The sequence below is a fragment of the Tripterygium wilfordii genome, chromosome 16 (assembly GCF_013401445.1).
Source record: "Tripterygium wilfordii isolate XIE 37 chromosome 16, ASM1340144v1, whole genome shotgun sequence".
NCBI lineage: Eukaryota > Viridiplantae > Streptophyta > Magnoliopsida > Celastrales > Celastraceae > Tripterygium > Tripterygium wilfordii.
In genome coordinates, this window is record NC_052247.1 from 10,445,283 (window position 1) to 10,457,420 (window position 12,138).

General features: G+C 37.4%; 1 protein-coding gene across 2 annotated transcripts; it reads right to left on the reverse strand.

Annotated features, from left to right (window-relative positions):
* Window positions 1–5,645: 5,645 nt before the first annotated feature.
* Window positions 5,646–12,067, reverse strand: LOC119980274 (probable DEAD-box ATP-dependent RNA helicase 48). Of its 2 annotated transcripts, none has more exons than XM_038822908.1 (10): window positions 10,889–12,067; window positions 10,568–10,674; window positions 9,392–9,450; window positions 9,084–9,308; window positions 8,709–8,915; window positions 8,525–8,611; window positions 8,151–8,246; window positions 7,856–8,071; window positions 6,854–7,036; window positions 5,646–6,465 (listed from the first exon to the last, which is right to left on the reverse strand). In XM_038822908.1, exons 1-10 carry the CDS (start codon window positions 11,932–11,934, stop codon window positions 6,235–6,237), a joined length of 2,457 nt encoding a protein of 818 aa, XP_038678836.1. In that variant the 5' UTR covers window positions 11,935–12,067; the 3' UTR covers window positions 5,646–6,234. The 2 variants fall into 2 exon arrangements, with proteins under 2 accessions (XP_038678836.1, XP_038678837.1); XM_038822909.1 differs by having other exon boundaries at window positions 9,392–9,447; window positions 10,889–12,065.
* Between the last annotated feature and the right edge of the window lie 71 nt (window positions 12,068–12,138).

A 12,138-nucleotide genomic window follows, 5' to 3' on the forward strand; every position in this document is an offset into this window, starting at 1 on the left:
AGAGAAATGCATATACATATATCAGTACTGACTACAAGAAACTATGTATAACCCTTCAAAGTCTCAATTCATCTCAAGCCAACACCTTTGACTTCAAATCCATTGCTTCTAAAAGGCCAAGAAAGAAAGTTGGAAAATCTACACATGAAAATTCTTCAGCAGTCAATCATGTGGATGCAAATACTAAAACAATTGCTACACAAAAGACAAACCATGTACCTAACAAATGAAGAACGTAGGCCAACAACTCATAGCTTTATTGAAAGCTAAGATAAATCATGAAGATAAAACAGGAGGTAGACAATATCATGTGGGTATGGGCACAGTGACATTCGTAGAAGGTAACAATTCTATCAACCCTAAGCAAAATCTCAATAAATGGTTGATAGATAGTGGCGATGCTGATCATATTATATGCCATCCATCACTATTTGACTCATGTCAAATCAAGCATCATTCACATGTTTGCCTACCTAATTAATGGTCAAAAACATTATAGGACTAATACATGCAAAGTCAAAAACATAATTCTAGAAGATGTCATGTGTATACCTACTTTTGCATTTAATCTAATTTTAGACAGTAAGCAAATAAAAAAAAAACAACAAATGTTCTATAATTTTTACACAAGATAAAAGTGGAACGTAGGACATAGCTCGGCACTATGAAGAGGATTAGCATATATAGGAATGAGATTTAAGAAGTTATATATTTTCAACAAAGAACAAAATGGAAAATTATAGCATATATGTAAAGATTGTGCCATGCGAAAAATGAAAAGAAAACCTTTTGGTTTAGGTTGTACTATATCAACTAGTGGTTTTGATTTGGTGCATATGAATATCTAGGGACCTTATGCAATTTCATCTCTAGATGGATTCATATTTCTTAACCATTGTAGATGACCAGTCGAGAGTGACATAGGTATACATGATGCATGATAAAGGAGAAAATAGAACATACCTCAAAGCCTTCATAAATTTTTTTATAACACACTTTTAACAAAACAATTAAGACATTAGGATCAAATAATGGAATGGAATTTCAAGTGCAAAAACTGTTTGTAAATGAAGGTATTCAACACCAAAAGACATATTCATATACTCCACAACAAATAAAATTTTTGAAAGAAAACGACACATATTGAATATGCTAGAAAAATGAAATTACACGGGTATTTCAAAAAACCTATGCACATAGTATATTCTTACTCGTGTCCCCTATTCTCTTTCCCACAAAATAGGCAGTATTTCACGTAGTAAATTCGTACTTGTGTCAACGGTTATGATGAGATTAGTTCAGTTCAGTTCAGTTCAGTTCAGTTCTTACAATAAGGATGAAGCTCTATGTCAACGGTTATGATGAGATTATGATATTGCTGATTAGGACTAGACTAACTAGTCTTCATTTTGGAAGGCTGAGTTAACGAGGCATCCTAGAAGTCACTAAAATTCTTAACATGAAGGAGATGATGAATATAAATTTTTTGTCGCCAAATGTAAAATTAGATGGATAATCCTATATATTCTATGCGGTACGTTCCTTTTTTTGCCTAAAGTTGCACATTTTGGTAAGCAAGGTTCCTCGATATGAGAGAATATGAAGTGGTAGGACCTGGACCTAGACGGGATTGCATGCCACATGAAAGATAGAGAGTACTAGTAAATTGATGAAGGGTAACAAGTGACTACCTTTCCTTCTATCTTTATGGGGCATTTGGTTCATAATTATGTCAAGTCAGCATGAGATGAGGAGGAGATGAGTGCGAGGTGAGTGTGAGATGTGTATGGGGTGAGCATGGTCATGTTTAGTATAAAATGAAGAGTGAGGATGAGTGTGAGAATATTAATAGTATAATTTTCATATTACCCTTTTTTTTCCTTTTTAAAAAATAAAACAATATTTTATAACAAGTGTAAAAGAGTCTTTTACACATCAAAACTCATCCTCTCTTGTGGAGAGTGGTCATTCTCACTATTTTGGTGAGCTTGGCTATTCTCCACAAGGGATAATAGAGGATGGAATGAGTTTGGGATTTCACTTTTCAAAACTCAACCAAACAAGAGAATATACTAATTTCACCCTCATTCCCCTCTCAAAACACCAACCGAATGTCCCGTTAATGTTTAAAACGAATAGTTGAGTTTGAGTTTTGTTTTCTGCCATTCCACTTTTTTTTTTTTTCCAAACTCCAAACAAGAATCTTACTTGCTGAATAACTGAATATTCCAGTAAACATGAGGGAAATCTGACAAAAAAAAAAAGCAGAAGAAAAGATATTATCAGAACCTTGGAAAGTTGGCAAAGATTTGAGACCACCGGCCTTACTATCACTGTCAACGTTAATTGATCCACAACTCTGTCCAGGTTCAACATACTCTTGGAATCTCTAATCTACTACAAATAGAGTTGAGAGTTGCATCGAGAAACCAAGAAAATTAAGTAAAGAGAAAGAAAACATCAGTTGTTCCCTGGAGTTCCCCTAACCACTTCTGTGGGGATCTTTTGAGAGTGTTTGACACCCTACTGAAGTGTTTGGGGGAACTCTGGGTAGCACCTGCTGGCAGTGTAAGTAGCTAGCAAGAAAAATAGGATTTAGTTATTAGAATGCATGCTCCCTATTTCATTAGATTAGGCCTTGAAAGTTAAGAAGCATAACTTTCTAATTCTGAAATGGGAAAACTAGCATTGTATATCATTGAAAGCGTTAGTTGTTCCCTGGAGTTCCCCTAACCACTTCTGTGGGGATCTTCTGAGAGTGTTTGACACCCTACTGAAGTGTTTGGGGGAACTCTGGGTGGCTCCTAACAGTGGAGGTAGCTAGCAAGACAAATAGAATATGTTAATTACAATGCATGCTCCACATTTCATTGGATTAGGCCTTTAATTACTTTACGATGTGAAAGTTAAGATACCTAACTTTCTAGTTTGGAAGTGGCAAAACCAGTATTATACATCATTAAATGTCTTTCCATAAGTGCCCTTACTGCATTTGTAATTGAAATTTCAGGTGGCAACTAAATTTCTATGAGATCAACAGTTCGACACTAGCACCAGCTTCTCCAAGTCTCCAACAAGATACTCAAAAACCCTCTACCTTCCAATTGTAGACCACCTGGCACAAGCTTCCATTTTCCATTTCCCTCGTAGAATCGTGGGTGTGGGTCAAGTGCAACTGCAGTCTGTGAGGTGATCATTTAGCAACTAGGAGTGCATATAATAGGTACACGATCTGCATGGCTCGAATGGGCTCAGTCCATCTTCATCTTATAAAGGTGAGCCTGGTTGTATGCAATCTTCAGTTCACGACATAGGTCTTCATAATTCCTTCTCCCTTCAAGATTATCCTTGTGCTCAAGGATGAAACTAGAAAACTGCATCTTGAACATAATGAGATCTTTCCAAGCGACATCCTCTTCAGCAAACGATTCCCTTTGAACTAATTTGAGTTGCCCAGTATCAAGATCAGGTATCTCCATCGCTGGAAGAGAATGATCTAAGAACTCTCCATCTCTATTTTCGTAAAAATCTCTCTGGTAGATTTTCTTCGCTTGCCTTTAAGATCCCAAGTTTCTTCTTCAAGATCTCAGTATTTTCTTGCAAATGTTGTGATTTATTCTTGAAAGACTAGTGCTTTCTCTTTACGGTTGCCTTTTGTTCAAGAATACTACATTGCAGTGCATATAATTTTTGAAGAAGGAAGTAGAAATATTCTCTCTTTCCCAAGCATAAGAGCTCGGTTAAAGCAAGAAGTGAAATCTAACAAAAAGATTAATTGTTGTAACTGATTTAATTTCTGAAAAATCTCTCTCAAACGTATAAACAAAAAGAAATAACTTGACAAGCAATGAGGAATGATTAATTCATATAATCACTCTTGAGAAAGTTGTTTTATTATGTACAAATGATATGCTTATATACACGTACAAGTCAATCAACGGTAACGAACAAAAACTATATAAGGAAAACAATATGTTCTCCTATTGATTCCTCAAATATATTATTGGCTTGATTTGTCTTCAATGGCAACTTTCTCAGTCATATTAGTGTCTTGATGTTGTGCTTGATGTATGGCCTGATTTGTGGCTTGATTTGTCTCCAACGGCAACTTCTAATCATGTTAATGGCTGATGTTGTGCTTGATATGTGGCTTGATTTATCTCTAACGTACGGTAACTCTGACTTTTCAATTATAGTAGTGTCTTGATGTTGGGCTTGATTCGTGGTGCTATTAGAAGTGATAGGAATCCCAATAAAAAACATCTCAGTCATTCCAGTAATGGATGTGTCACCCTCTGGGTTCAATCATAAGGTTTTGTGGGCCCTACACTTACATCAATCAAGGGACAAGATCCACTATTGAGATAACTGAAATGCTTTTTATTGGGATCCCTAACGTTTTTGTGGTGCTATTTCAATTTCTTCTTTTTTTGTCTCACTTTTTCCTTTGTCCCAATATTCTAGCTATCTTATACTGGCATGACCCCTGCTTGTAAAACAAACAAAATTAGCTCAACAGAGAGTGGGGATGAACAAACAAACGCGTGAAAGTGGTAAAATTTTATTGACAAACCTCCAAGGAACAGCTGCAATTTCGATTTTGAGCTTAGAACCTAGTTTCACCGTACCTTATCTGATTCAATTCTCTTGGCTCTTTATCCCTCTAATTAGTACCTCGTGTTGACAAATGCTCTCCCTAACCTCTTTGAGGATCCAGTCCTAGTTACACCAAAGTGTCTTTATTCTTAACTCCTGTTATTTCTAATATTTGGATTCAAGAAACAAAAACCCATTAAGTTTCCTGTTATTCCTAGGCCATACCCGCCCATTGGCTGGCCGGAATAGTCATCGAAGGAGGAAGCTCAGATTTGTACACGTGGCTGATGTGGTCGAACAATTGTAACTTGTCATCGGTGTATTTTCTCATTCTAGGGTTTATGCGTATTTAGATAGCTCAGGTTTTTGGGAGGGGTAGACTTTTTGTGGAGGAAAATATTGGAGGGTTTTATACTCCTTGAAAGGTAGAGTTTTATGTTATGCTTATACTTCTCTGTACTCTCATATTATTATCTATATTCGTATTTACTTACGCTTTTCTAGTTATTATCAATGTATTTATGTTAACCTTTTAGGTTACTTTCTAAGACCAAACATTAAGATGAATGTTCGCTAATATCATTTTAAGAAGTAGCACTATTGTAGATAGCCATGAAAAAAATTCTGAATGCGCTATCCTTGGACCCCTGCTAAAGTTTTTCGAACAAATCAAAATGATATTATCTTAATATTAGCACACTCTCGTATCACTTCCTAGCTCCGCACCTTAAGTGAGGAGCTTTTATTATGTTTGAGCTTATATGTTATGTTTAGCAGAGCACGCGTATATGCTTTAACAAACAAAAGCCCCAAGTATATATTATTCAAGAATGAAATTAACATAATATACAATTTCCCACGACTAAATTTCAGATTACATCAAGCAGTATTCATTTCCTTCCACAGAAGTACATACAATGCAAAACTTTGAAACAAAATGTGGATATTGAATAAATTAGTTATTGTAGAATTGAATATTTAAATTATTTAGAGTGTGATTTAAAGTGTCTAATGCGTGCGTGCTGGTATTGTTAGGGGAACTGTAAATCTATGAAAAGTGTATAAAAACTGAACATTTGAAGTTTTTGTTAAGAGTTTCTACTATGAATCATCTTAGGACTACAATAACCAATTTGGTGCAGTAATTGACTAATTGTGCCCTCAGACTCAGCCGGATCACTTTTCACAACAAAGTTATTCTCTCTCAAAAGGTGACATCATATGAAACATGATGCTTCGAAGGCATACAGCTTGAGATAAAACTATGATTCCTATATTTGACCAAATAGCATGCATTACATGCTAACCGGCCATACTTGAGAGATGGCCTATGCCAGTAGCAATGTCTGGCTGCCAATACCAAAAACTGCCTTCTTGGATACAGGAGCACCATGTGATCGAATGCAGGCGAAGGCTATCAAATCAGAATACAAAAGCTTAGAAGAAATTCGCAGCGCAAGACTGTAGGCAGAAGCTTAAAAAGTGGTGTAGGCTCCGATATTTCCCATTCATCATAGGTTGAAGCTGGTATTTTTTGCATTCATGACATTCAACTTCAAAGAGTTGCTCCAACACTCCCTTTTCGTTTTATCACAGCAGAAGTATTCTGCAGCTTTTAAATCTTTCCAAAAGATGCTGCTACTTTCGAAGTCGAATACCAGAGATATCTTTCAAACCCATTTTTATAGCCGTCTTTCTGAAAAGAGGAGGAGGTGTTTTTAGTCCAATTGACTCACAGAATTTGTTGGCTAGCTGAACAAGTGTGGTCTTATCCCTTCCAATATCGCTGATTGAGTTATAATATCCAAGCCAAGCGTGATACGCTGCTTCCTTGACACTAATATCAATTTTGGTCAGTGAATCCTCCATCTGCAAGAGTAAAAACAGATTAAGTATAACAACAAAAAACCTTTACAAATTAGAATTCCAACTAACAAATATGAGAATATAACCACAGGAATATTCACTTCGCAAAATACTTTCAAAGAAAGCATATATTGTAATTCAATTTCAATGTATTTGTAGAACATATTAGTTTCATAGAGCACGCAAACAACCCGATATATATATATATTCTGAATAGATTTTCACAGAGCACATATACAACCGGCATCAGTCAAAAGGAAAAAAAAATCAAGAGTATTGACAATTACAATGCCACTTATCCACTAACCTAAAAAGAATCACAGTTAGTGATTTAGCCCCAGTAACATGAAAGCTAGGCCATGATGTTATGAAATAATGCTTTGTTTTTTACCTTCTGTCTGTTGTCCGGATCTAGATATGGTAAAGCAGCTTTTTCAAGAGGAAGGTCTTTCAATTCATCGAGAAAATATTCTTCCCATGGTGCAATCAACAGAATGCCATCCCCCTCTTTGCCTTCCCGTCCAGTTCTTCCAAGGCGATGTATGTATTGCTCCCGGTCAGAAGGAATCCCAACCTGGTCACAGTAAAATTATGGTGCATTCTTTTACAATCAAATGAAGTCAGACTGCAAGCTTACAACAAAGTTAAAGGATCTAATGTCCAATTTGTTTAATTTTATAAAACTGCATGTATTCAGGAGATAATGAGGCAGAAGATCCTAGATGTTTATGGTAAAAAAGGTAAACAACACCCGTGCACAAGGCTCCCGCAGTGGGCGGGATCGGGAACAGACAAGATGTACGCAGACCTTTCCGCTACATAATAACATGTGGAGAGGCTGTTTCTGTGAATTGAACATGTGACCTCTTGGTTACACCCCTACAACTTAACCACTGGGCCACATGTTCACCTGTAATGAAAACGACAATGAAGACTTCCGACGGGTCTTCTTTTCTAATGAGAAAATTATTGAAAGGGGCACCAAGGCAGCCATATAACTGACTGAGTCCTTTTCTTTAAGAATGAAAACTTTTTTGTTTGTCCCTTAGACCACACGTAGATCTGCTTTATCCCTGTCTTGACACTAGGCAAAAAAGATTTCACAAAGCTGAAGATGATTTCAATCAAGCAGACAGATTGAATTCTATAATATTTACAAGAGCTTTATTCAATACCAAGTAAAGAACGACAACTGAAAGCTTTTCTCCGATCTGCTTTTGATTGTTATTTGTTGACCCCAAAAGGAATATTCTCCGAGCATATCAGCTCAACTTAATTGCTGTGTGCAACGCTTAGGTGCATGAATATATCCGTGTCATAAAAACTTCCAATTGAATACTTAAAAACTTATACTTAGAACATAAGGAAGTCTCAGGTCAAGCTTCACGAGTACCTGAATGACCAACGTAACATCAGGATAATTCATCCCACGAGCGGAGACATCAGATGTAACAAGTATCAGTCGCTTTGACTCCCTGAATTCATCAGAGATTCGAGTTCGATAAATTTGAGGCTTCCTAGAATGTATCTCCCTAACATTCATTTTCATTTCCCGGAGAAGTAGATACATAAGTGATGTAACCATTCCCGTTGAACAAAAAACAATGGCCTGGAAGCAAAATTGTGAATAATTTAGTCTCAAGTTGATGCATAACAAGTAAATGAATTCAAGAAGCAACATGTGTTACCTTGTAATCAGGTGTTCGAAAGATATGGTCCTTCAAGATATGGTGTACCATTTGAAAATGCAGTTCATGAGGTGCAACCATAAAAGACTGATTAACCTACATGTAGTAAGCCAAAAGGAGCATAAGAGCTTCTTCCCTCCCGCTACTATTTAAGAAACAATAATATCTTCTCCCTTTTTGTTTCTGTTTTTGGGATGGAAATTTTAGCTACAGTCCTAACTTATTTTCTCAATGTTAATTCAAGAAGAATCATTCGAGACATTAAACATAGAGTAATGGGTAAAGAACCTCTAGATATTCCAAAATTCAGCAGTCAACAGCACAGAAAAATATAAATTGCAGTTTCCTAATTTCATCATATTCAAGTTATACACCTTTTCAGGAGTTTCAATACAACCAAGACCAACTGTGTCAACATAAACATGGTCCCTTTTCAAAACAAGCTGAGATACACGTCGAACCTGCATAATGGAACGAATACTATGTCACAATGTCTTCATAATTTGAGAACTCAATGATTACTTTGTGGATGCTGAAAGAACAATAGGTGAAATTAACCTCTTTCGGCATAGTTGCAGAAAACAGCAAGGACTGCCTCTGACGGGGTAGACAATCAACGATTTTTTCCATATCCTTCCGGAAACCCAGGTCCAGTAAATGGTCAGCTTCATCGACTATGAGCATTTTCAATCCCATCAAACGCACAGATAACCCAGACTTATTTTCAATGTGATCCAGCAGTCTACCAGGAGTTGCAACTATTATCTGCAAACATGAAACTAATAAATAAATCATGGTCAAAGAAATTGACAGACTTTAATTTTATCTGTTATCGTACATAATGCCTTTCAGCTCTCCATTGAGAAAACTCTTTTCAATGATCATACATCATGAGATAAGAAGAAGTTTCACCCAGGAAAAATGCAGACAAACCTGGCATGGATCTGACTCTAGGCGTTTCTGGTCAATTTTGAAGCGTGTGCCTCCGATTAACGTCTGCACTCCTATGCCTTCATGGAACTTAAGCATAGCAATGGCTTCTGCAGCTATTTGACTTGCAAGTTCTCTTGTGGGGCAGAGAACAAGAACAGATATTGGATGCATCCGCTGACGGGAATTGCTTGTTGTAGGCTTTAAAACTGTTTCAATTGCAGGAAGCTGTTGGTGTTCAACAACAGCCTTAAGAAAAGGATAGTGAAGACAAGAAAATTCATGAGAGCGTGAAGGGAGCTGCTATATACCAAAAAAGCAGCACTTTTTCCTGTCCCAGTTCTGGCTTTGACCAAAGCATCTTTGCCTGCTTTGTAATAGAATTCAAACAACAATTAAAAATGGTTTAAAATGTTCGAGGAACACCATTAAACATCAAGCTTGCACTACAACAAGAAATACATTCATAATTTTAAATTGGGTTTGGCAACAGCGAGTGCTCTTAAATCAAGAGGTTTATACCATCCCATCCTTTTCAATCATCAAATCACCATAGGGATCCACTACCCACCATTGTGTTTATACTCATACTTTTTCATTCTATGAATATATGTTTCTGGTTCAGAAATTTACAAGGTAACTAGAGAAGATTTGATCAAGGGTTTTCAAGCGGGTAGAGTTGTAGAAAATGTTGGCGTCTCACATCCTTTCTGTAAATCAAACGTTTTGTTCTGCAGAGCAGTAACAGAGCAAGTACTCCACTGGGGCACACCATACTTTGTATTGAGGAAGATCTTTGATGCCATTACTTAAGTTAGCGTTAATTGGTATTTTGGAAGAACCCCCTTGTTGCATAAATAAATATAGTTCTTTTTAAAAAAAAAAAAAGAAAGAAATTGTTTGCTAATGTAAGCTGCTAAAAATACCAATTTCGTAAATAATTGCACCTAATTGTTAAGTATCATATTAAGCAAATAAGCACTAACAAGTAACATGAGAAAATTGGTCCCAGTTCAATGAAAACGATCTTTGTCATAAGAAACCACTGAGAGCACCACCCTTAAATATGTCTAGAAAGACACGATGGCACAATTACTTCATCTTTAGAGTAACGCATTTTTCCCCCTTTCTATGACTACTGTATTTGGAGGAAGCTGTAAAAGGCCTCGAATTTATCCCTCAGAATCTGTACCTAATGCATTCAATCTTCCACAGGCTCCAAATGCCAGTTATCTTCAGACTTTCACCCACGGAAATTAATTACTTTCACAATAGGTGATTCAAAGAAGTAAGACTTACAATATGTTTATGCATATCATCCTGTTTTCATGACCAAAAGCTTGATCAATCTTTCCATAAAATTAATTAGCATCAATTTACAACCACAGTTTTTCAATGTACATACAAATAGCCGGGATAGTTGGAAGAAGAAAATTTAAATTGGGCATAAATCATGCATTGCCATTGCAAGAAACAATTAAACATACCCTCAAGAGAAACAGAAAGAGTTGCCTCCTGTACCCTGGTCATTTGAACATACCCAGCTGCAGTGAGTGCCTTCAGAGTAAGTAGAGATATATTGCATTCATCAAACCTGGAGAAAAAAAAAAGAAAAATAACATAAAAACCTGTATTTATTAGTGCGAGAATCAGTAACACAAACCGAAAGCAATAACAAAATGTGAACAGAAAACATGACACTTTGTTACTTTACTCTTGTTTTTGCTGTCTTAGTTGTCGGACATGAGCAACCAATCTCAATCCCCAAATAACAATGACAAAAAAATGACAATGGCATCCCAACTTACCTCTTCTGACTAAAAACAGAATCCTCCTCGTTCTTCTCCCGTTCAAATCTCTTCTCCGCCTCATTTCTCAACATTTTCCTTTCGTTCATCTCCTTCCTAATCCTCTCCACCTCGCTTAAACTGCTCTCTTCTTCAACGAACTTCAAAGGTACTCTCTTGGTTATCTTCCTATCATACTTTCCCAATGCAGCACTACTACCAGTCATCCTCCTCACACCCCCCTCCTCCTCCTCACCAAAATCAGAATCACCATCATCTTCACTGCTCGAAGTGTTCTCATTTCTACGAAACCTCCTTCCCCTCTGCATTGATGATCTCCCATGCCTCATATAAGCATTCTCATCACTCGAATTATTTGCTTCTTCGTGATTACTTTCCCAACTACTCGAAGATTTCTTCAAATAAACGCCCTTTGAATCAAAAGAAAAATCTGTTTTGCTCTCTGAACTCCCATTTCTGCCAAATCTCCTCTCACTCTGCACCGAATAATCCCTAACATTTCCACAACCAAAACCATTAATTTTCACATTAGTAGAATTCATTACATTTTTGCTGTTGCTCCCTAAATTGCGATTCTCTAATATTAATCTGCTCACATCAAGTGGAGAACTGATGGAACCAGGCTGTTGGTACCCCCTAACCGATCCCGGCCGTTGATTTGGAGGTGGCGTTTTCAACGGACCATCATGCTCGTTCCACAGGTCTTCGGCTCCCGCTTTCACGAATCGATCAGCAAGGGCTTTGATTTGGTCCTTGGGGGACATTGGGTCATGAGTAGCGGAATCCCCTGGCTCCTCAGGTTTGCCGGCGAGTTTAGCCCGGATTTGGGATCGGACTCGGGCCTGGTAGAGCTGCTTCTCTTGGTCGAGAAGGCGCTTCTCTTTCTCCTTAGCTTTCTTCTCGTGAAGTCGCTTCCATTGCCACTTGTTGAGACCACCCGGAAAGGTCCGGGGGCCGCCGCCCATGGCCCGGGATAAAATACGGGTCCGGAGACAGTCGGAGACGGTTCTACTGCGCTGTAGCAGGATTAACGAATATAAGAACATGATGTTTGGGTTTTGGGCAGACGCAGAGAGCAGAGAATGGTTAACTGCGGCACATGGAAGGGTTTATGAGGGGCTTTGAGGGTTGTTTCGGTTTCAAGCTATTTCGGAGAAGAAAAAAATTCATAAAAGGATGAAACACGCCTCAATTATTTGTCTCTAATGTTTTCCCCCCATGAAGTTCCAAAAACTAAGGGTAGCCCCTCA

Bases quoted from the DNA above. Each gene is read 5' to 3' on its own strand.
- LOC119980274 (XM_038822908.1), bottom strand. From the start codon at position 11,934: ATGTTCTTATATTCGTTAATCCTGCTACAGCGCAGTAGAACCGTCTCC. The intron at 9,309-9,391 runs GTATATAGCAGC...GAACACCAACAG, and splicing joins GAAAAAGTGCTGCTTTTTTG to CTTCCTGCAATTGAAACAGT. The intron at 8,072-8,150 runs GTAACACATGTT...TTTTGCTTCCAG, and splicing joins TTCGAACACCTGATTACAAG to GCCATTGTTTTTTGTTCAAC.